At 37.2% G+C, this 26,060-nt stretch overlaps 1 protein-coding gene across 4 annotated transcripts in view; it reads left to right on the top strand.

Moving 5' to 3' along the window:
- The window catches only part of MACROD2 (mono-ADP ribosylhydrolase 2), a 1,140,895-nt gene that overhangs the window by 1,046,166 nt on the left and 68,669 nt on the right, over nt 1-26,060 (top strand). For all 4 annotated transcript variants that reach the window (XM_034432401.2, XM_034432402.2, XM_087882285.1 and 1 more), the window contains 4 exons: nt 2,154-2,219; nt 20,716-20,781; nt 22,596-22,670; nt 23,671-23,766. In XM_034432401.2, coding sequence (XP_034288292.1) covers nt 2,154-2,219; nt 20,716-20,781; nt 22,596-22,670; nt 23,671-23,766 — 303 coding nt within the window. The remainder of the gene's footprint in view (nt 1-2,153; nt 2,220-20,715; nt 20,782-22,595; nt 22,671-23,670; nt 23,767-26,060) is intronic.

Genomic DNA, 26,060 nt, shown 5'->3' with positions numbered 1-26,060 from the left:
TATTGTAGGGAGATGGTCTTTGCTCATTCTCTGGCCTCAGCCAAACTATCAAAATAAGTAAAAGGACCAAAAATTTGCTATGAATGTCCTTATCCTCTAAGATACGAACCTGACTGTTGCATGACAGATTGACTTATTTACATCTACTTCAAATAGCATAGATGTTCTCTCCTGACTGACACACCTAAAAAAGGGTTAATGGCTTATATTCTGTAGCGTGCACATATTTACTTCAAGTATCACAACTCATCCTTTACGGAAACTGTTTCTATCAGGTTGGAAAACTTTTTATTAATACCTGGGAGCTACAGCAGGGGAGGCCCAATCACTCAATGCAATAGAGCGAAGCAGCCAAGCTATCCATCCTACATTATTCAGCCATTCGATCTGTGTATACTGCATTGTGGCTGTTTCTAAAGAGTTGAATATACGTTACAGCAAAATGCCCTTCACCCCAATCTCTTGTTACAGTCTGGAGGAGAAGCACTATGTCCAAAATGCTGTGCCCATTCTGCGAAATAATTCCACTGACTCCAATTGTTCAGCTGTTCATTCACAAGCACACAAGGCTGTCTTGAGGCTTTCAGAGGCAGGTGGGCTTTTTCTGTCCACACGACTTTTCTAATTGTTCCTCAATGTTTTCTTGGCCAGCATCTGCACACATGTGCAGTCATGCACTTTAGTTTCATTGAGACTGCTGTTGAATAAAAAAACACCATCATTTTAAAATATGGAAGAATTGGAAGCATGGCAATATGTCTAAGATCTGTTTTCTTGACTGCTTTATCTTTAGGTTATATAATGTAAGAGGAAGAGTCAAAGTTTCTGTATCAGATCTCCTTCCTTTCCTGTAGGAATGTAGATTAGATGAACCTGCCCCTGTGAGTTAGATATCCTTTAGAAGACTCACTGGGGACTTTTCTTCTGCCCAACCAAGAATATTTTACTAACGTTTAAAAAAACATTTACATGAGGCACTAAACTGTGTTAGGGGCCACATTTCTTTAATCTGCCCAATATAATCTGCTACCATGGACATCCAGTGGCCAAAAAAAAAAAAAACATGCTTGATTCTTTTCTTTGAGCATTACAATGATTCTATTTAGTCAGAAGATGCCATTTTTCAAAATATTAATTACCTTACAGGTTTTTTTTATTTAATGAAATCTATGTTTGAGATTTGGTTTCTTCCCAGTGAGCAAGGACTTTAACAAATGATTGTACATTGTTATTATTACAGTGTTCTTATTTTGCCTTAAACTTTTTCACACACTTTTTCCTGAAAGGTTTACACATAGATACATATACCCTGTTTCTCCCCAAAAAAGACATCCCCTGATAATAAGCCCAATCGGACTTTTGAGCGCATGGCAATAAGGCCAAGTGCTTATTTCAGGGTTCAAAAAAATATAAGACAGAGTCTTATTTTCGGGAAAACATGGTATATGTACACATACACACACACACATATACATATACACATACACATATGCACACACGTACACAGACACACTCTCTCTCACACACAACACACACAGACATGCATACATAGAATTAGAGCCAGAGAAAATGTTCCACAACTTCATATCCTCCCCCAACTCAGATGTTTGCTGTTGTTGTTGTTTTGTGTGTGTTGGCTTGGTTTGTTGTTGGAGGGGGGGAGTTTTTTGTAACTTGCAACAGCAAAAGTTAGCCTTTAAGACCAAAGATCATTATAAGAAGAAGCAATGCAGCATAAAATACCTTCTGCAAACTGTTTTTCCTCTATGAAAGGGGAGAAAAAACACCAGAAGGGTGAGTAAATGGCAGAATGGACAGAATGAGGAAGAGTTTGCCATTATTCACAGTAAAAAAAAAAGGATAAAGCTAAATATTCAATCAAGGATAGTATAAAGTAGAATGACTCTAAGTAGAACTTGAAATTCAATTATACAAAATGTTGGTACCCTGTGCCCCTGACTATTTAAATCTGTGTGGAAATTGAGTGTGTTTACAAATCTCACTCTGATTATTGTTCCATGAAAGAAAAGAAAAGGGGATTTCAGCTAATAAAATGCATAACCTATATATTTCAGTGCAGGTGTAACCATTTACAATCATTACTGCATTCAAATTATATCCCAATATCTATCACTTCTTTCTTTTCAAAACAGATGAGGCAGTTTCTTCAATTCCAAGCAGCCCAGCAGATGGAGAAGAGAACCTGGGCAAGGAAAAAGGTACAGATCACGAAACCAGCTAAGAAAAACCAAATCCTCAAAGGGGATTTTAAAAAGCAATATTTTCTGTTAAGCCTACGAAAACTCACGCTCAAGCTTTAAAGGCCAGATGTCAGATAAGTACTTCTGGGATGTCTTTTAGAAAAGCCTTTTTAATGAACCACTTGGCATCATAGTTGCCAGCGGGGATCGATGGCATGCATTTTCAACTGCAAGTTATTATAGATTTCCCATAAAAAAAATATCGTTGGGTCATAGGGAACTGCGAGGCACATATCTGTGGGAATGCTCACATCCATAAATGTACGCTTGCTTCCATGACAGCAGCATTTGATCCAGTCTGCTGTGGTCCAAAAGAAAACAAAATTGACTATCCAAGGCAGAGCTGAGGGAAGATCCTCTTCATTTATGACAGACTGTGCTGGGCACCCTGATCTTTTTTTGTGTTTGTTTGCTTGGTTTGTTTTTTGTCTTGATTCCTGGCGATGACACGGATAAGTGCCTGCAGTTTTTCTAGGCAGGTTGTTTTTAGAAGTGCTTTAGTCTTTGATTAATACTTAAAAATCAAGGCGTAAGGGGCAAACAACAGAGAGCTGATACCTAATGTAATCTTTCCAGCTGTGTTTTACCCTCTTGGATTGCTCATCTTTCAACAAGGGATGAAGTATAGAATTGTACTGCTCTGTCATGACGTCATTGCGTTAATTGGGAATGCTTCCTTTTCATTCTTCTGGATCCATCGGTAATGAGCATGGAACACAATTTTAAAAATTGTAGCTTTGAATAATTCAAAGCAGGGTCTTTCTGTATTAGCATACAGCATTCAAACAAGCACAGTGGAAAATTAATGCATTATGTGGTATAATATATTTATTTATTAATTACATTTTGTAGAGCTGCCCATTTTCCCAAGGAAGTCTGGGCAGTGAACACAAAACCTAATCAAAAAATGACAATGTAACTCAAAAGAAATTGGGTCAAGTTGCCTAAAAATTTTATTATCAATGTCAAACATCCATGCCGGAGCTCCGTCAACAACCAAGGCCCCAGTTTTGCAACCTTTTAAAAGACCAATAAGGTTGGGGCTGCCTAAATTTAAGGGGGAGGCACTTTCACAAAACAGGTGTCGTGACAGTTCAATCACATGTAGGAAGCGAAGAAGATGATCTTAAGAATGACAGACCATGCATTGAAATGTTTGGCTAGGATGATATTAGTTAATATTAATTGGAGAGTGAGCTTAACTCTCGGTTAGTCTTGTTTGTTGTTTGGTTTTAGTCCTGTGTTTAGGTGTTTCTATGTTTCGCTTCCTATATTGCTTTTCAACCATTATTGTGTGTTAATTTTATTGTAAATATTTCATAAAGATTATTTTTTTAAAAAAAAAAAGAATGATAGACCAGATCCATTACCAAAGCAACAAGTGGAAAAGTGTGGTTTAAATCCAAAACACAAAGAAGGCATGTGCACAAAGCTCAGTTAGACACCTTCTGAATTCACATAAGTATAAGGGATAGGAGGAATAAAGCAGAGCCTTGCAAAATTCTGTCACTATAACCAATAATAATAGACATAGTTTTAACCTTTATGTAGAAAGGTTGGCTTGGTCTACATAGTAGGGCTGACAGCATGCTTTGTGGAGCCCATCAGGTAACAGTTTTATCAGTGGGACCTGGAACATGCCCACTCTGCATGATCAAGTAAGAAAGAAAGAAGCCATCAGGGATAAGTAATGCCACAAGATCTTGCCCCATGACATGTGGGGCTTTAAAGAGGAAAAGCCACATCTTGAATTGCACCTAGAAGCTAACTGGGAGTCAGTATAATTCATGTTCAGTGGTGGAATCCAATTTTTTTTACTACCGGTTCTGTGGGTGTGACTTGGTGGGCATGGCTTGGTGGGCATGGCAGGGGAAGGATACTGCAAAATCTCCATTCCCACCCCACTCTGGGGCCAACCAGAGGTGGCATTTGCTGGTTCTCCGAACTACTCAAAATTTCCGCTACCGGTTCTCCAGAACCTGTCAGAACCTGCTGGATTTCACCCCTGGTAGTGTTATATAGGCATTATCATGGCATTCTGCATATGCTGTTGTGTTTTGGAATAGTTAAATAGTTGAAATGACTGGATGCCATTTAAGGATAGTGTGATGTACTAGTCTTGTTGAGAGGTTACTGAGGCATGGATGACTGTGAGTAATGCTTCTCAGTCTAAGAATGGGCACAATTAGCGCACAAGATATTGGTCTCTGCTCTATAACTGTAATGAATTGAATTGAATAGTACACAAGATATAACTATGGAAAGGTCTTACTAGCCATGGCCATCACCAGCCCCAAGCAAGACCCATGAGCAAAATAACTCCCAGATTGTGTACCAGTTCTTCTATGGGGAGCGTGATTAGTAAAGACTGATCAACAGAACAGTTTTTATAATGTTTCTCTATCTGCTTCCTTTGATACATCTATCCTTGGGATATGAACTAAGTAATTTCACGGTGTGTGTGGGTGTGTGGGTGTGTGTGAGGGAACCCATTTTTTCCATTTGGAACATTTTCCAGTTTGTACAAATACAGAGAGAGATGCCTCATCATCATCTTCCATTCCAAGAGACAAATGCTGACAAGTTAGAACGGCTGAAATCATAATTAAAGTTTTCTTGCACTTCAGCAATGTTTTTTTAATAGTTTTTTTCTATCCTTGACACTGATAGGTTGCCCCAATAAGTAAATTACTACACTTTGATACACAGACATCCTCAGGAGAGTCAAAGTCCGCAAGATGGAGAGTGCAGTTTTGCAGTCAAAGACTTCTGTCTTTTGTATATGTACAGGTAGTCCTTGACTTACAACCGCAATTGAGGCCAAAAATTTCTGTTGTGAAATGAGGCATTTGTTAAATGAGTTTTGCCCCATTTTATGACCTATCTTGCCACAGTTATTAAGTGAATCACTGCAGTTGATAAGTGAGTAAGGCGGTTGTTAATTGAATTTGGCTTCCCTATTGATTTTGCTTGGCAAAATGTTGCAAAACGGGATCACATGACCTTGGGACACAGCAATGGTCATAAGTATGAACCAGTTGCCATGTGTCTGAATTTTGAACACATGAGCATGGGGCTGCTACGAAGGTCATAAGTGTGAAAAAGAGTCATGTGACTTTTTTCAGTGCTGTTGTAACTTTGAATGGTCGCTAAATGAACTGTTGTAAGTCGAGGACTACCTGTACATGATGGCATTATTCGTAGAACGTGGCCATGCCTTCAGTCACAGCAGCACAATTTTTCACATAGAGATGCTGCTGGTTTATTAGGTCAAGAATGATACTTTTGCTGTCATTTAATTCCAATTCTGGATTTAGAATTCTCCAAAGAGCAGCCAGCAATCTTTCACTATTTCTATATTTTTATTTATACCAACAGTGAAACAAAGAAGAAACTGATGAAGGGTTTTTTAAAAAAAAGAAACGTGGTATATATCACTCCACCATTTATGAGTTGCTGCTATTCTCGCTATGACTTTACACCTGATTTTTTTTTTGTTTTAATAGTCACACAAAATCAGAACAGGGGCATCTCACATCTATTAAATATTTAAATGAAGTAGTGTTTGTAAATAGTTCAAATTTATTCAGACTATTTCCCTCTCTCCCAGGCCAGTATACTGTTTCTATCAGCAATATATGATACCTTGCAATCTCTGCAGCTTGTTCGGTTTCTTTGTCCTACATTTGAGACTAGTCTTGTAATGTTCAGATCTACCATCTGGCCTTGCTTTATTTGGCTTATCTTTTTGCAGGAAAATCCCAATTGCTCTGTAATTTCTCCCAGTCCACTCAGGCTCATCTCCAACAGACCAATTCTGGTTCAAGCGCTTTCTTCAGCACAAAGTTAGCCCAAAGCTAACCATTAATGAAAGAATGCAGCTGTGTGCATTCCAGTATGAAAACACACACACACACACACACAAACACAGAGTAGTAACATTTTAGGACCAATTTAAGAGAAGAAAATCACTTATTTAAGATTCATTTAAGCTCTGATAATATAGTACCCTTTAAAGATTTAGCAGTTAAAATGAGTCACTCTTGACCACTAATAGTTCACTGTTTTCAAATTATTACAGAATTTATGATTGAATATTCTCATGACTGCACAATTATACGTCATCGGTTTTTTGAAATAAGCTTTCATACTGTCAGTGGATTATAAAAAATACCATATCTTTTTCTCTTAAGTGAGATGCAGATTTAAAGTAGAAAATCACAAAGAATAATGAACTTGCATATTTAAAAATATCCCAAACTGAGTAATGGCAGTTCAAAATGAAATGTAATCTTTCTCACTCCGTGCAAATTAATGCATGCAAATGACTTATTTGTTTCTACGTTTTAATACACATTATATAACCATTTTTTTGAGATAGATACACTAGAGTTGTACAATGTTCTGGATCCGAAAATAAAAAGACGTTTCAAAGCATGCAGGGGCAAGCAATAAGCACCTGACTGCAGTTCTTCAACCAAACACAGCTTCACCAGGATCCTGTGGCACAGTCTGGGTTCTGTTGAAATTACTAGCACTTGTTTTATGCATCAAAAGAATTTTATATAAATGTCACATACATGAAAGTATTGAGGACAGCAATCCTCAATCTGCTTTTGTCTAGATATGTTAAGGATGACAACATAGTGGTTGAAAATTCAGGAAATTGTGACCCCAATTTACACGACTGAGGATGGCTGATACAGGTCCTTTCCAGATTTAAAACTGACATTTATTATAACTGTCCATAGTTCTTTTAAATATATGACCTCAAGGAGAAAGCTTTTGCATCACATTAGCAGTCACCTTCATTATCAGTTCCTCCATGTCCTGATTTAACTATACAGGAGGAAAAAATAGTATCTGTCACATTATGTACCCCTTCTGCATAATATACTAATTTTAATTCATTACAACTTAATAAAAGTAATTGTGCATTTGAAGGTCAACTAAATTAAATCATATGTTAATTAATCTTAAAATTAAGGTACCAATTATTATATTTCCAGGTGTTCATGAAGCTTAGGTTCCCGTGGGAAAACTGTATAGAAAATATTTCTGCTTTGCTATATACTAAGTTGAAATTAAGAAGGTATAAGGGAAAATATGTTTTTAAACCTGGTGTCTGTCTCAACTAGTCTTTAACGGTATAATTTCAGAGAGGTGCAAAGTTTTGTAAGATACACATTACAGAGCTGAATAAATTCTAAAATTCTTAAATCATTCAGTTGTTTAGTTATTCGAAAGCTTTAGGAGAAATAATTCAAATAAAGTACAAAGAAAACAAAAAACCTTGAAAGCATTCCTTTATTTTTGAAGGAAAATATGGTAGATGAAGTATCTGTATTTGGCAGTGGCTAATATTCTTTCAAGGGATGTTGAAGTCTTTTCAAGTAGCTGTATGTGAAGTGCTCAGTAATTAGAGGCACATATTGAAGAAAATGCTGATTTTGAACATTTACCTAAGTTTTTTATAGGCAGAGAAGTTGAGAAGACTTTAAGTAATTCAAATGAATAATCCAAATTGGCTATGTACCCAAGCCTGGGGCTGAGAATGTGTGAAGGGCCCTATTACTTAGCTTCACTATTAGTTGATTAATCATCATCATGACTGCTGTTATATTTATTTATTTTGTATTTTATTGTTTTAACATCTTTTAAATTGTTTTGATCGTTTTAGAGTTTTAGAATTGTAAGCCTCCCAGAATCACTTGGTTGAGTTGGACAGCTATAGAGAATGAATGAATGAATGAATGAATGAATGAATGAATGAATGAATGAATGAATGAATATGAATAAGGCTTCTTAGGTAAAGCTCCCTACCCTTGTTAGTAACTAAAAGATTCAGTCCAGGAAACCATACAACTTTACAAAGCTAAGGGACATTCACATCTATGTCTGAAAGAAAAGAGCTTATATGTCTGTAGCTTTATGAGTCATGTTCAAAGATTCTTATTTCTCTAAGACAATATAATGAGTTCCAGAAATCAAGATAGATTTTCAGAGTGGTTTTTTTGTTGTTGTTGTTGTTTTTTTTTGCTTTTCGTCTTTGGGAATCTATTGCCAAGATTACAGTAGGCAAACTAATTAAGCACAGGATAATACCCCCACTGAAACAACTACTGCACAACTTGTAAGCACTCCAAACTTGTAAGGAGAAGGATTCATTCTTAAAATGAACTTGAGTCATTACACTTTGTTTTTATACTTCTGGTTTGGTGAGCCAGGGGAGGATATCTAATTGTATTTACTTTACAACTTCAAGGCTTGCCAAAGATAATACACTAACTAGCCTAAAGCTTATGTGAAGGCAACTCTTCCAAATTCCCTAGCCTGGTAGGAGGAACGAAATTATGCTTTGTGGCTGTTGTCTATTCTGTATTCAAATGGAGATGGTGTCAAGCTGGTGAGGTGGGTAGATGGTGACAGCAAAACCATCTTCGGGGAGATGACATATTTAAATAACGGCTGTCAGAATTTGTTGCAGAAATCACATCCAGAAAGCACACACAGATAACTGATTCAGCAGGATTCATTAAATAAGAAACTTCTGTATATACATAATATAACATGAGGCATATATACAATACCAAGAGAAGTTCTCAGAATCAGAAGCATAATCACAGAAGCACAGTTAACAGAAGGAAGGACAATAACAGGAGCACACGACTTATATTTATACATATCAGTTAACCTAAGCCACGCCCAGGCTCCAAGCTGTTTCATCTCCCAAACAGTCCTCATTGGCTGATTTAGTTGCTATGCCTATACATTGGCTGACCTTGTTACCATGTCCTATTCCAGCAAGTCCCCAATTGCTGACCTGTTGCCATGTTTATCCCAGTTGCCATGTCCTATTCCAGTTCATGAATATACTCTGACAACTGCTACTGCTTACTCAGGCAACTCACTGTGGCACTTCATAAAATAGGAACAACTGAGAATAAAATGAAGCAGAAGTTGCAACCTGTAAAATTCTAATGGAAAAGGAAAAAGGAGAACAGTTCCTCTGGTTTGCCTTGTTCTTCTGGCTACCAGAACTTGGTGCAAAATTATTTTGAATGCCTAGTTTTCCATGTGATTCACTGCCAGAGTTAAGAGAGAAAAATGTCCTTCTTTCCTTTTTATTTTTTGCTTTCATCAATGAAATTCTCCCATACCTAGGCTGCTAGTACTAAGTGTTGTGATGCCTCTATTGATTATTCCCCGTTGCTCATCATCTTATTGTACAATATATTATCACCAGTATTTGCACAATGAAATCAAGATTTTACTTTGGGCTCTCCCAAAGTATCTAACCATTTATTCAGAACATGGAGCTAATGTTTTTATTTGTGTTTTGTGTGTGTGTGTGTAGAGCATATTTATTATTCTAAGCTATCATTTTTAATATCTTGATCTAAAATTCATTGCTAAATCAAAATTTCTAGTTATTGCTTTCCAAATTAGATATGCATAATGAACAAGATAATGTCATGTGTTATTCTTCTATATTTTGCCATTTTTATGCACTCTATCATTTTCTGATGACTCATTTGTCCTATTTTCTTTCATATGTTTCCATTAGGAATACAGTGATTTTTCTAGAGCCTGATGGAGAAGCTATTTAAAACTCATTCCACAGATAATGAGAAACTGCCACTCATTAAATATTAGAGGAACTAATGTGGCAACTCCCATTTATCTTTCATAATATATTCAAGATATGTGGGGGGGGGTGTTTTTGTATTTATTTAACATGTGGTGGAGTTTTTTTGAAACCAGCTATTTTACAGTAGCAGTACTGTGGACAAGCATAGAACATAAAATGTTAAGATGCCATTAAGAGCATCTCTTCATGTGGATCATGTTTTCTACAATTGATTATGAATGATTCACAAAGCCAATATGTTTGATGACAGCCAGTTGTCACATGCAGTGTGTGTGTATCTATGTGTGTTTATTCTTTGCTATCATTGAAAAACACTAATTACTTTATTGCAGGGGTATCAAACTCTCATCGTCACGTGGCGTCACGTGACATCTGGAACTTTCCCCCCTTTGCTAAACTGGGCATGGGTGTGGCCTGTGCATGACGCATCCAGTCCTCTGGCTTTGAGTTTGACAGCCCTGATTTATTAGATAAAGTACTATCAAATAACACCTGTAATATTTCCTTTTTAGAAAAGGACAGTTGTAAGAGAGTGCTGAGAAAACTTTCCTGTGATCCCATTGCCCAAAACGTATCAATAAAATGTTACTTTAGGAGCCACCATATATTCTAAAAATCAAGATTAATTAGTTCTTTTAATTAATTTGTTTATTTTCTCTTCTGTCGTGTACTCATCATACGCTAAGTAACAATGATGTATTTATTGAAAAAAATCATATAGCCATTCAACTCATACACCGTCACCCTCAGATGGCTTACAAAATTATACAAACTATAATAATACTATGGAATAATTTGAAATATCCTCCCCAAATTCCAAATTTTAATGCCAAAAATTAATCAGGCTCTCCCTATATTTAAGAGACCTGCACAGCTATCCTGCAAAGTTTGCTGAGAGTTAAGATTCCTTTTTTTTTAATCATGAGATGAAATATTGCTGTGTATTTGTTTTAAGAATTGTTTTATGGGTTTTGTATGAAAATATCACTGAGGGGACAATGGAGGCCATTTGTAATTCCCAAGTCAAATTTCTGTGTCTCTTAGATGCGACCCTGACCAAAATTACCAGGTTTTGACTCTTTTAAATAGTAGAAAAACCCCAGGAATTCCTCCTAAGCCTACATAATAAATAAAAGTTGTTGGAACTGCCCACAGCGATAATACTTACTTCCTATCTTCAACCTGTCCTCTGAAGCCTCCCACCCCTTCTCCCAAACATCAGGCATGTCCTCACGCTTTCAAAATGTTGCTTGTTTCTGTTTTATTGTACACCCCACTGAGTGCTTTGGAAATTTAAATACAAATTAAGGAAATAATCCTTCAGACAAAAGAAAAGCTGGCCTAGAAAACTGAACAATGAGTAATTCATTCCCACCTCGGAGGTGGTGTTATATCAGTTCTATGCTGTCAAGGCAAGAATACCTTAATTATCTTTCTCTCGTAGAAAAGAAGATTGCTTTAGCATTTGCAGGTATTATAATGAAGCCTTTCTTTTCTACATCTTCACTCTTTTTTCAAGCTGGAATAATGTTTATTTCCTCTGGTGATTTTATAATATGGAGAAACTTTTTTTTTCTCCTTTCTCTGCTCATCAGAACTCCTTTGCCATATAAAGTAGGATCTGTTTCCAGTTTAATGGAAGGGAATCTCCTCTCTTGGATTCTACCTGATCTAATTTTGGTATGAAGATAAAGAATCCTGAGAAGTGAGAGCACAAGCTTTGCAGCTTTCTCACAGGTAGCATCTGGGTTTGTTGAGAGACCCATAGAAATCTTTGGGTACTATGTAGTCGAGAGGCAGCCTATTTCTATTTAAATTACTATTTTTCAGGGTTTTTTTCAAAATTATTTTTATTATTTTCCAATTAAAACATCCTTTAATGTGGCATGCAAATGTTTGCTATTTTTTGATGTCCTGTTGTAAATGCATTTAAGCTTTTTTGCTCAAGCAGCCACCTATATATCACCCACAACAGTAAGGACCAGCAAAGTACCCTTTAACCACTCGCACTGTTTGCACCAATGAATATGTAAACTGCCCATAAATCCATATAAACTGGAGTTCATCTCAATCTAAACCTTTATTACAATGGCTTGGTATGAAATCTTGGGGAAAATATAAAAGCATTTTGGAGTCAAAACTCAAGAATTTCATCCTAGATTTTATGGTCCTTCAATTTGTAATACATTTTTTCTCAGTTTATGAAGCAGAAGAATACTGTAATCACGCATCAGCTTCTGTGCACAACATTACCTATGATTTGGGATGCCTGGTTGATTTCTTTCCCTGTAGAATTATTGCAGTCATTTTTCACAAGGTACTTAAAATAAAATGCAATTAATCTGTCTTGTTCATAAGAACCAACTTCTCCCATTTGAAATTCAGGTAAATTAGTCATGCTCTGTCCAGGGCTTAGTTGTATGACCCATTAGAAATGTATAAAAAAAGCTATGAAAGACTTAGCTGAAGAAATATTTTTTTTTCCTCATAGCGTTTTCCCACAAGCACACAGTCTGTTTTTGGGGAGGATCATCTAGGTCCATGATGGTGAACCTATGGCACACATGCCTGAGGTGGCACGCAGAACCATCTTTCCAGGCACACGAGCTGTCGCCCAACTCATCTGCAGCTGTGCATGCACATGCGCCCCAGCTGGTGTTCAGACCTCTGGTGCACATGTGCACAATTCAGGGGACCCAGTTGATCTTCGGACCTCTCCTGCACATGCACACGTGTTTGCGCATGCATGTGAGAGTACTTGTGCATAGCACTCCCATGCATAGATGGCATTTGCGCACAAGCATTGCACATGTGAAAACTGCACACATGTGCAGATGATGCGATTGTGTGCACAGTACATGGTACTGTGTGTGGCACACACAGTACGCAAAATGTGTGTGCATGAGCAGATGGTGTGGTTGTGCACACAGCACATGGGGGAGGAGCCACGTGTTAGCATGGATAGCACTCGCGCACGCACAGCGTGCACAGCGTATACCTGTTTGGCACTCAGTGGGTAAAAGGGTCGCTACCACTGATCTAGGTTTTTGTCCATTGGTTATGACAGGAACTGTGCAATCAGCTTGTTGTCTGAGCCTCATATTAAGGACTAAGAGAGTGACTGGCCCAAGGTCACCAAGTCAGCTTTCATGCCTAAGGTGTGACTAGAACTCACAGTCTCAGTTTCTTGCCCTTGCCTTAACCCTCAGACCAGCTGGATCTCCGGAGAAATGATGATAACCTTGCTTAATTTTCAGCCTTGCATACCCATTATTTTCAAAACTTGACTTGTGTTTATGTTTAAGCAGAGATGTCTTTCTAAATCTAGGGTGAAAGGAAAAAGTTATACTGAGGAGAAAGAAGTGAAGATGGTGAGGACATTAACCATTTATTGCAAAATGTTTAACTATTTGTAAATAGATATGTAACAAAGATAAAATCATTTAAGAAGCAATAGTTACGCTTTTTATAATCCAGTCCTTAAATTAATTTAGAAAGTATGGCTTTCTAAGGTTGCCTTGTATTAAAGCAGTTTTAATCATTTATCTCTTCCGTTTTTGAGAGACAGGATATATTTCATCCTTATATGTTTGATTAGTATAGCTGTGATCATGTTTAATACCTCCTAAATAAGAGCAATAATGATGAACCTGTCCTCTATAAATGAACAAAGGGAGAACAATTGTCATATAACTCTGCTATGAAATGGAGAAGTAAAGGACTAGATTGGTGACATGCATTATATTTATCTGACTGGTGAAGGATATTACATTCTACTAAAACAATTTTGTTCTCCACTCTGATAGTTGTCCCTTATGAAATCCAAGCACATATTTGGATTACATATAGAATATCAGAAAAACATTGGGAAGAATCAGGTTTTAATCCATTGATTGACCTTAGAATCATCCGACTTTTTCTTTAGACTGAAATGCCTCCCAGACATTATTCTTCTGATAATAAATGAGCATTTAAGTGAAGAGAGAGAGAGAGAGAGACACACACACACAATTCATATAAAGTGCCTGGTTTTTCTATATTCAAGGATGTGTATATAAAAGTCAAAATCAGTTTGACTACAGTATGACCTTTTGCTCCTCCTCAATGAAGTGAAAAATAGTTAACATATTTTAACAACAAATACTTTTTTCAAGAGCTAGAATAGAAAAATATGCTATGAACATATTTCCATTTAGAAATACTTTATATCCTAGCATTATTGAAGCAGTCACTTACATTTTTAAAACTTTTCTATCTGGGGTGTGTGTGTGTGTGTGTGTGTGTGTACACACATGTATATGTGTCTTTGGCTGGCCCCTTGAAATACATAGAAGACCAGATTACACAAGAACATCCTTTTTTTCCCTATATAATTAGTTATATTTTTTAACACTTGTCTCACATTTTCCAGCCACTGGATTTTCTTTATGAAATGGGCTTGCTACCTTCCTTTATTTTATGCCTGTTAATCTGAAAAGTAAATCTATCCTTAGGCTTGAATATTTGATTTAATATTAGCATTTGAGGAGGAGAGTCTTCAATACAGACTTGACCTTAACGATTTTGAAAGTCAGAATCTGCATATCAGTGTAATATCTGTCTTGGCAGCTTAAATAACATAGCCTTAACTCTCTGAGGTTATTTTCTTTAAAACATGATATGTGTGAAAAACTAAAATGGAAAATCCTCATATCTTTATGTGGAGTAAAATTCTATGTCATTTCACTAATATCTGATTTGCAATTTTATCTTCCCTAATGAAATTATATTTTATTATAAGGTTCTGATGGACAATACTCTCCCCTCCCAAATTAAAGTAACCCTCCAGCATTGAAAGGAAAAAGGACATATGATCACCCATTTTGAATTATAGGCAACTATGGTGGTTATATGCTTGATATGTATATATTATTTCATAAGTTCATTTGCTGGAATCTGCAGTTTAAAGACTATCCAGTGAAGTTCTGTAAGGCCCAGAAACAGAAAGCTATTCCAGCTGAAATAGATCAATACACTAGCTGGATCAGTAGTTTAGCTCGCATAAGGCAAAGGTATGTATGTTCCTACTTCAGAAAACATTCATTAAGCCCTTTATGTGTAAAAGCCCAATTCATACATTAAACCTAACAATAGTGGAATAGAGTAGAATACTTTATGGTCAAGTATGATTAGATACTTGGCCAAGTATGATTAGACAAGGAATTTGTCTCCAGTGCCGAAGCATGCTAAATAGCAGAGTAATAATAATTATAATAATACCAATAAGATAAGGTAGTAAAAAAGATGAGAAGGATAATAGTAATACAACCATCTACATGTGTAAATATACTTAATACTTAAGACAGTACTGTGGGAATTAGGTGTACAGCAGAGTGATGGCCCGAGGGAAAAACTGTATCTAGTAGTTTTGGCATGCAGTGCACTGCAGCGGAGGAGTTGAATCAGCTTATGTCCAGGATGTAAGGGGGCTGTAGATATTTTCTCAGCCCTCCTTCTGACCCATGCAATATACAGGTCCTCAACAGAAGGCAGGCTGGTTGCAGTTATTTTATTTTGCAGTCCTAACTATCTGTTGAAGTCTGTATTTGTCCTGTTTGGCTGCTGTACAAATCAGACAATTATAGAAGTATAAATGACAGACTCAATAATTCCTCTGTAGAACAGCATCAACAGCTCCTGAACTTTCTGAGTTGACACGGGAAAACATTCTTTGTTGCCCCTTTTTTAATGATGATTCTAATGTTAGGTGTCCATTTCAAATCCTGGGAGATTATAGAACCCAAAAACTTGAAGGACTCTATTGTTCATAGTGTGTTGTCTAGTATAGTAAGAGGTGGTAGAATAGGAAAGCTCCTCCTAAAATCCATCTCATCTCTACAGTTTTAAATGTATTCAGCTCCAGATTGTTCCAGCTGCACCACAGGACAAGTTGTTCAACCTCCGTCTATATGCAGACCCATCACCATCTCAAATGAGACCAATAATTGTTGTGTCATCTGCAAACTTCAGTACTTTAACAGAGGGATCCTTAGAGATGCAGTTCTTGGTATAGAGAAAAAAAAGTAACGGAGAACACACAGCCCTGTGCTAATTGCTCTGGTATCCAATGTGATTTCCCTAGCATCACCTGTTGCTTTTTATCTGTCAGAAAGTTTATAATCCATCTACAAGTATGGACAGACACAGCTAGTTGAATCAGTTTAGAGTGAAGAATTTCTAGAATAGTGGTATTGAATGCCAAGCTGAAGTCTACAAAAGGGACCTGTGCATAGGTCCCTAGGGATTCAAGATGTTGCAAGCTATAATGCAGTGCCATATTGACAGCATCAGCTGCCAATCTATTTGCACAGTAGGCAAACTCCAAGGGGGTCTAACAGCAGATCCACGATTTTCAAGTGGACAAGCACTATTTTTCAAAGATTTTCACAACTACAGATGTCAGAGCAACCAGTCTGTAGTCATTCAACTCCTTGATGGAGAGTTTCTTGGGAACCGGGATGATATTAGAGCATTTGAAGCAAGAAGGAACATAACACATCTCTACTGATTTATTAAAGATGTGGATGAAGATGGGGGCCAGTTGATCAGCACAGACTTTCAAGCAAAAAGGGATTACTCCGTCTGGGCCTGTTGCTTTTCCAGTCTTTTCTCTGTGAATTAGACCTCTCACATCTTTTTTTTTACGATCACCAGTGGAGGGAGGCCCAGAGGGATGGAGATAGGTGAAGGAGATTTGACTACTGTTGGAGTATCAGAGATGGGAAGAGTACCAATAGTTGACAGTGATCTCCTCTCAAACCTACACTAGAACACATTCAGGTCCTCTGCCAGTTGCTCATTTTCTCCAGTAAGGGAGGGAGATCTGCTGTAGCGTGAATGATATTCTTCAGGCTTTTCCACACATTTGCTGGTTCATTTGCTGAGAACTGATTCCTCAGCTTTTCAGAGTATTTTCTCTTTGCTGCCCTGATCTTCCTTGTTAATATATTCCTGGACTGATTGCACAGCATCATGTCTCCATTCCTGTAGGCTTCCTCTTTGGCGCGATGTAGCTGCTTGAGCTTAGCTGTGAACCGCGGTTTATTATTACTGTATATGCCGAAACTCTTGGTCGGCACACATGTTCTCACAAAAACAGATGTCACAGTATCAGTGAGTTCATCCAAGTCTGCTGAAGCAGCTTCAAAAACACTCCAGTCTGTGCAGTCAAGGCAAGCCGGTAACTCCAACTTTGCCTTCTCAGTCCAAAACTGTTATCCTATATGGAAGATATCGCCACCGCTAAGTATAGTTTCTCCTCTGGCATACTGCCATCTTAAATTTTGACCACTATGGTCAAATAAACATTGTTAAGCTTTAAACATATAGTTGTTAAGCAAATCTGGTTTCCTCCATTCACTTTGCATGACAGAAGCCAGCTGAGAATATCACAAATGAACACTTGACCCTGGGATACCACAACCATCATAAATACATGCTGGCTGCCAAGTACCCAAATTTTGATCACATGACCGTGGGATGCTGCAATGGTCATAAGTGCAAGAACCAGTTGTAAGTCACATTTTTCAGTGCCATTGTAATTTTGAGCAGTCACTAAACAAATGATTATTAGTCGAGGACTAATTGTAGGGCACCAAAAATGTAATTATATCTATGGGTATTGTGTAAAATTATTTTTTGTAATTTGTTAGATTCTTACCTATTTGTACTGAATGGTTTATTAACATTGAACTAGAAACAATAAAAAAAAAACAGAGATCATACTAAATGCAATACTTGCTTCAACACAGAAAGATTTTTTATGATTTGGATCACCTTGCTTTTCTTTGTTGTTGTTAGTTGTGAAGTCATGCCCAACCCATCATGACCCCATTGACAAAGTTCCTCCAGGCCTTCCTGTTCTCTACTATCCCCCGGAGTCCATTTAAGCTCACGCCAACTGCTTCAGTGACTCCATCACCTCATTCTCCCGTCCCCTTCTTCTTTTGCCCTCAATCTTTCCCAGCATTAGGTTCTTCTCCAGTGAGTCCCTCCTTCTCATTAAGTGGCCAAAGTATTTGAGTTTCATCTTCAGGATCTGGCCTTCTAAAGAGCAGTCAAGGTTGATCTCCTCTAGGACTGACCGGTTTGATCGCCTCACAGGAGTCTTCTCCAGCACCATAGTTCAAAGGCCTTAATTTTTTGGCACTCAGCCTTCCTTATGGTCCAACTTTCACAGCCATACATTGCAACTGGGAAAACCATGGCCTTGACTATATGCACTTTTTTTGGCAGAGTGATGTCTCTGCTTTTTAGTATGCTGTCTAGATTTGCCATAGCTTTCCTTCCCAGGATCAAGCGTCTTTTAATTTCTTGGCTGCAGTCCCCACCTGCGGTGATCTTGGAGCCCAGGAAAATAAAATCTGTCACTACCTCCATTTCTTCCCCATCTATTTGCCAGGAATTGAGAGGGCCAGATGCCACGATCTTAGTTTTCTTAATGTTGAGTTTCAAGCCAACTTTGGCACTCTCCTTCTTCACCAGCATCAAGAGACTCTTTAGTTTCTCTTCACTTTCTGCCATTAGAGTGGTATCATCTGCATATCTAAGGTTGTTGATATTTCTCCTGGCAATCTGCTGTACAAAATGTAAATTAATGTCTATTTTAGTTTCTAGTATTGTGACCAGTTATTAGCAAATGTCTAATGTGAACTGATAAATCTGGGGCAAGGTACATCATTATACTGATTATTTAATGAAATTATTCTTTCTTTCTTTCTTTCTTTCTTTCTTTCTTTCTTTCTTTCTTTTTTTCTTTCTTTCCCTTTCCTGTGGCTTGGCTTGCTTGAATAGTCTGAAGTTATTTGCTCTGCAGGCATCTTTCTGCTGTACACCTGTTCCCTGTTTGTAGCACACTGTTAATCAGGATTGTTTAAATTGCCTAGCTTTTTTCTGCTTCCGTGGTTTAATTCAAAAGTCTCTTTCCCTGTCTCATTTTGATAGTATTGGCAGAAAGCATTTTACATTTAAAATACGATTAATAATATTCTGTGGATTAATTTGAGAAGCTTAAGTACAAATGATTTGAAAAATATGTATACTTGAGTTCTACTTCAATTTTTGACTTTGTCTTTAAACAAGCTGTGGAGGTAATTAAATATTTGCCTTGGGGAATTATTTACAATTAATAAAAATCACTAACTTTTGATGCATTCTCATTTTACAGATTATTAAACTTTGATCAGATGTTAACTGCCCAGGTTTCCCATATATTCCACAATGATAGTATTTGGCAGTCTTTGGAAGCTGTTACTTTCATGCTATTCTTTAGTTCATTGCTTACTGCTAGATATATTTTAATAAGCACACATTTATAGAAATTACTCCAAGTTTTAGTATGAATGTGACCCAGCTGGAGATAAAATAGCATTGAGGCTGATGTTTTGGAAGAACAATGCCTTTGATGGCATAGATTGCATACCATTACAACAGCTACCATAGTTATTGAGTATATGATTTTATAAATGATATACATTAGGAATGGCAACTTGGTCTTCTCAAAGTATTTTAGATTTCAGCTATACCATGTCTTGCCATTAACCTGGTTGACTGGAATGGAACTCTAAGTCTCTATGTTAGGAAAAAGCATAACCATGAGATATTTGGAGATGGATAAGTTTCAAAAGGAGGGAAGTCAATTTGAGATTCCCATTTACTGTGAGACCCCCATCTTCATCACAGTGTTAAAGGTAAAAGTATCTTCAGTAGAGGGATTTTGCATTTTTGACAACAGTACAAGTAAGCTGGGATAAGAGGATTCAGAGTTAGTTCCTTCTTTCTACTCCCATCCTCATCCTCCAAGCATGGCTAAAATTCTGTTAAGGCTTTTGCATGCTGATCAAGCAAGAACTTGTACATATTCAGCGCCAGATGCTGAATTTGGAAGATTTTGTTCTGCGCAACATTTCTTTGCATACCTACACCATTATTCCTGGATTGTGAAGTTTTGTTTGTGAAGTTCATTCAGAGGTTTATTTACAGAGAGTAAAGGCCAGGTCTTCTTTTCAAAGATGTCTATTTCTAGAAATGATATGATTTTTTTTTTCATGCAGTGAAAGAAAAAGGTAAATTATAGGCTAAGCATGGGCTAGAGGCCTTTTCTCTCCTCTAGTTTATTTAGAATTGGAAAAATAACATGTTAGAAGTCTTCACCTGTCATTCCTGAAATGATTTGCAGGAGAGGAAAAGGAGAGCACTGTGGTTTCCTCCTCTAAGGAGACCATCTGAATGCTGACAACACCACCCAGGTCATGATGCTGAATTGTTTTTGTCCAGAGTGAACCGTTCCAAAATACAAGGAGGATGTGGGTTACATTTTATTTTCCATGTAAAATTCAGTTCATTCTATTATTATGGGAAAGAGTTATTTGTGAAATCACCAAGACTATAACATCTCTGCCTTGGCAATTCTAAAATTAAGTACCGTTTTTATTATCTGCATAATCCTTATTCTGAGTTTTTGCTTAATCCCAATGAAATATTTCAGAATTTCAGGAGAATGAATATGATTGTTGTAAATTCTATTAAAGTGAAATAGATGAAGAAGAATATAATCTAAGCGTGTTTATAAATTTGTTAGTGGTTTCAGTATTTTACGTTAAAAATACAATTGTATTAATTGTAATTTAATGTAATATAATATCGATCAATCAAACATTTTGAAAATTATTTTAAATACCTTTAAAACTATGAGGGATCATAAAAAGTTGCTCAGAAAATCTATAGAGAAGCAAAGTCATTTTTATTTGTTTTATTTTTCTGTAGAATCCCCAGATACAAAAGAGCCTAATCCAGTGCCTCATGCAACCTGTGAAGAAGATCAAACTGATGGTATGTCTTCTACAATCCTTTACAGAATCATAATAAATAGTTTGATGGCATCACTGGTTCTTTTCATTAATAAAATCAATTTGCTTCTTCACATCTTCAATCAACTTTGTTTCATACATGGCTAAGGGCAAAACTCCAAAACTTCAATAATCAATTTCAGTAGTATAATCTCTAATTTTGTACACATGTTCTGATCAATATCATATTTATTAGAAATTAAGATGAGCTTTTCTCCCCAAATGTGATTGAAGAATGGGGAAAGTTTTGAAATGTTTTGAAAATACAGAAAGTGAACAGGAAAGTTGAAAGGCAACTAATGAGAGGTCAGTTGAAAAGAAGTGATATGAAGCTGATCAAAAGAAGGGAGGAAGCTGCTATATAGCATAAATCCACAGGGACAGATACCATTGCCCTTCCTTCTCTTTGTTACTCTCTGTCATTAAAATCTCAGGCCATAAAAATGCTATCTCAATGGATAGGGAGGGTCTTTACAACACTCAGCATTTACCTATGAATGGGAATGAAATGAGAATGAAGCTAGCGTGATAACTGAATAAGACTGAAACTCCTGGGCAAAACTTACCTGGGAGTAAAAGATACTGAATTCTGTGAGATTTGCTGTAGCGCAAGATTGGGGAGGGTCCCTTGTGTTTGTAGCCCAGCACAAAGGTTTCTGTCAGCCAGCAAACAGGCCAAGCTATAGATACTTTAGATAAAGCGTCACACACTAAATGGTACTTAGTACACAATAAGGATGTAATAAGGGCCCAGATAGCTTCTCCTCCCCTCTTGCAAGTACAATAGTTTGTATGTGAAATATTTCTGTGCAGGTGGGGAATAAAATGATTTTACCAACCATTAATTTACAGACAATTCATTTTATCCAATAGTCATTAATTCAATTCACCAGCATGATGATGTTATCTAGTTTGGGTAATGAAACGACTGCAAGAAAACAGCCAAGCTCAGAGAGCACCAAGTACCCCTCATTTCAACCCTGAACTACAAATATTCTCCTTTATCAATATCAATTATCACCATTTTTTTTTCACCAGCCCTGCCTTTCTAGAGAAGGGCCTGTGGCATGTGTTTGTTTCTCACTTTCCTGAATCTGGATAAAAAAACAAAAAGAGCATTGAAAATATCCTAGTCCCGTGATGGCGAACCTATGGCATGGGTGCCACAAGTGGCACACGGAGCCATATCTGTGGGCGTTGCCCTACCTCAGTCCAGCACACTGGCCAGCTGATTTTCGGGCCCACTGGAAGTCGGGAAACAGGCTGTTTCCGGGCCTCCGGAGGACCTCTGGGGGGGTGGGGAAGGCTGTTTTCGCCCTCCCCAGGTTCCTAGAAAGCCTCTGGAGACTGGGGAGGGCAAAAAATGGGCCTACTGGGCCCACCATGCCATCGCGTGCCAAAAGCGGGGGGGTCACGCGTGCATGCATGGGGGGACGGGGCACATTGAATTATGGGTGTGGGCACGTGCACATGCAATCCCCCCAACTCCCCCCGCTTTTGGCACGCGACAGCAAAAAGGTTAGCCATCACTGTCCTAGTCCCTCTTTATAACTCTAATTGTGACAGACACACATACTCATTTATTGAATTGATTTTAGTTCCCCTAGTTATCAGAGTAGGAACTGGACAATGTGCAGAAGTTTTGCGTCTTTATGTCTATCTTCCTGTATGGAAGGACTGTCTTAAATAGAGGAACATCTTCCTTTCAGTGAAAGAAAGTAGCCTTTAAACATTTCTTAAATTAAAAATGCACATTAATATCATACTGACATCATTTTCCATTCTTTAACACAATAGGACTGCAAGATGATTCCTCAGAAGTTGAAATGAATACTCAGGCAGATTCTCAAATCTCTGACATGGAAGCTGAAGGTAGTTTTTGTTCAAAAGAAGAGGGGAAATGTTCAAAATGTTCAATCAATTATTTATAAAGTCCACACCATTGGAAACATTATTTTTTAATTACAACTAGTATTTAAATATAGATCTGGGGAACAAAGGCCTTCTTTAGATTCTACTTTGGAGCTCTGAACAAGAAATAATAATTGTACATTCCAGAGAATTTCCACTACTAAAATGGTTTCATGGAAATAAGTATTATTTCCCTTGCTGTCTCTGTTAAATCCTGTTAGGTTTTACTAACCATCTTTTCTATACACCTATTTTGTTTATTTAAAAAAAATTAGAAATTTAGATACTTTGTACTGAATGTTTCTCAGCCCAAATAAGCAGTAGATTTGAACCACTTAACATTAAATTAAATTCTCCAACTGGGTAAGCTGTTTACTGACATGTGAGTTTCATAAAGAGTTACATTCAAGTCCTATACACAGAAAACTGTGTATTGATAGCAGTGGTGGGTTTCAAAATTTTTTACTACCGGTTCTGTGGGTATGGCTTGGTGGGAGTGGCTTGGTCGGCATGGCAGGGGAAGGATACTGTAAAATCTCCATTCCCACCCCACTCTAGGGGAAGGGTACTGTAAAATCCCCATTCCCTTCCCACTCTTGTTGGAAGGATATTGCAAAATCTCCATTCCCACCCCACTCTGGGGCCAACCAGAGGTGGTATTTGCCAGTTCTCCAAACTACTCAAAATTTCCACTACCGGTTTTCCGAACTACTTAAAATTCTCCAGAACTGGTCAGAACCTGCTGAAACCCACCTCTGATTGATATCCATTTCATGAAATTGGGTTTTTATGAACTAATTCAAGATGTGAGTGGTGTTTAATTGGATTGACTAATGCAACATACTACCTAGTATAAAATTTATAACCATGTGGTGTACTACATGGGGGAAATGTTGTAAATTATGCTAATGGTATCTCCTGGCCACTATTCTGTATAATCTCCCCCAACACCTCTTTTCAGATACTTTGATAACCCAGGAGGAGACAATAAAGGAAGAGAAACCTCAGGATCCTGAAGTAGATAAAACTAATCAGGAGAGCAAAGGACAAGATAAAGGTAACATAGTGTGTAAATGTAAGATAGCAAACTATGTTTGTGAATTATGTTTCTCCTTTTCTTGATAGGCACGTAAAGCATGACTTACTTACTGGTACTTACTTTTGCAAAATACAGGACAATAAGGATTTTTTTTAATGTTTTCTGAGATTGATTCAAAATATTTTGGAAAAATAAATAATATTCTAATTAGAAGAGGAAGACATTTGCTAAGCTCTTGGAATGTATTAAGGACCTAGTTGACAATTCCACTGTAAGAATATTTTTTTTAAAAAAAGTTCATTTGCATGCAATGTGTCTAGGTTGTGCCCAGTGATTCTATGTAATTGTTGTTTGTCATCAAATGGATATTCCCTAATTTTAAAGCACTTACTGTTAATAACAAGGACTTCCTTTCATACAGAGATTAAATAATTTAAAATAAAAATTAGCCATCGTCTTTACTGAAAATCCAGGTCATTGCTAACTATAGCTTTGTAACAATGAACGTACAGAGACGGTGGTTTAATTGCAAACCCATATTTGTAATATTGACACTTTTCTGCATTGGAAACTTAGGTTATAGCACTTACCTTCTTCATTGCGCATATCCAGCTTCACAACATTTTCATTTTTTTTTATTGCATTGCAAATCCAAGTTGAGACTAATCACACCTTCTTTATTCTGCATGATGTTAATGGTATCAGAGTTGTGTTTCATTACTGACAGTGATAATAGAATTGATATAATCCTTCCTGCAAATCCAGGTAAATGGTGTTATTCTTTTTCTTTTTTTTTTTTGCAGAGCTAGCTTAGGGAATGCAAACTCATTCAAGCTGCAAATGCCAAAACCATTATGCTAATTTTCTCTGCACAGAAATTATTTACATTTTATTTTATGCCTCATCAGAAGCAAGGCAAATCAAATGTACCTTCATTATTTGTACCTTTCCTTCTCACACTTTTCTGTCCCTTACAGCTTGCATTTAACACCCAGTGGGTGCATTATATTTCGCCATCTGTTCTACCTAAGATTCAGATATGGAGTATTTGAAAAGTTAATGTCCAATCCTCCCTTCAACAGATAGCTAGTTTGGTTGGTTGATTGATTAATTCGTTGGTTAGTTTTCTTGGCATCTTCTCTTTCTAAAAGTAAGAGATTGAAAAATGAAAAACTGATATATGGGTCCCCTTTATCTGCAATATACAGTTTAGGGTTCTGTTGCTGAAGCATCTCATGTTTGACAAGTGCAGATACAGTTATCTTAACTTCCATCACAAAATAGAAAACTCTTCATGTTTACTTTGATACCTTTGGATCACACTGTAGAGCTGTAATCTGGAGTTTGGCTCATTACTCCATTCCATCTTGGGTTCTAAAACTGGACCACTAGCAAGAGTTTACCACTAAAGAGTTAAATAAAAAATAACATTGGGGCAATTAATGTATTTTACAGATTAGATATAGTTAATGAGGTAATCTCTCTTCTATGGTTTCTGCTCATTTTACACAATCCAGCAGAGTTGAGATGCACAGATCTCTTCCATTACATAGTGACATAGTGGATCTAAGAAGCATGGCTTCTCTGTTGCAGTACCTACCCTTTGGAACATCTCCTATTTATACCTTACCCCCACCCCCCACCCCCAATCCTGGCTATGTTAAAAAGAATCTTGAAAAGTTGACTCTTTGCCCAGGTATTGGGTTAGAGTAAGTGGCAGGTCCTATGGGTTTTATTGCTTATAAATTATTGTTTTGAGAATAAAATAGAATATTATTTATTATTCCTTATTAATATACTGTATTACTGGGTTTTTAGTTGTATTTTAGGATTGATTTTATTGTATGCTACCCAGAATTGTTGTAGAGTTAGGTAGAGAGGAGAGGAGAGGAGAGGAGAGGAGAGGAGAGGAGAGGAGAGAAGAGAGGCAGGGGGAGAGAGGGAGAAAGAGAGGGAGGAAGGAGAAATGGATGCCTTATGCTTTTAGGCTATTGTGTTCTATTCCAGTAAGGTTTAAATTCTATTGCTTACAGTTCCTTACTTCAGATTTTTGGAAATTGAAACTTGGCCATTCTGAATTTTCCAGACTGAACAGAAGAATCCAATTCAGCTAATACAATGTTGCTCCCTGACTTTACTTAGCCTGGGAGCTGAGGGACTCTTTTTATCTGATGGAAGGTAAATCGGCTTACCTTTCTTAGTAGGAAGTGCCTTTCTCCTTGCCTACCATATCTTTGGAGCCAAATAAAAGTTTTTGACTCTACACACAGCATGAAGTTGCCTCAGCAAAGCTTGAGAGAGATTGTAGGGAC

This window comes from Pantherophis guttatus, chromosome 1, assembly GCF_059756535.1.
Source record: "Pantherophis guttatus breed Tessera chromosome 1, ASM5975653v1, whole genome shotgun sequence".
Taxonomy (NCBI): Eukaryota; Metazoa; Chordata; class Lepidosauria; order Squamata; family Colubridae; genus Pantherophis; species Pantherophis guttatus.
This window is presented reverse-complemented; position numbering and strand designations above follow the sequence as displayed.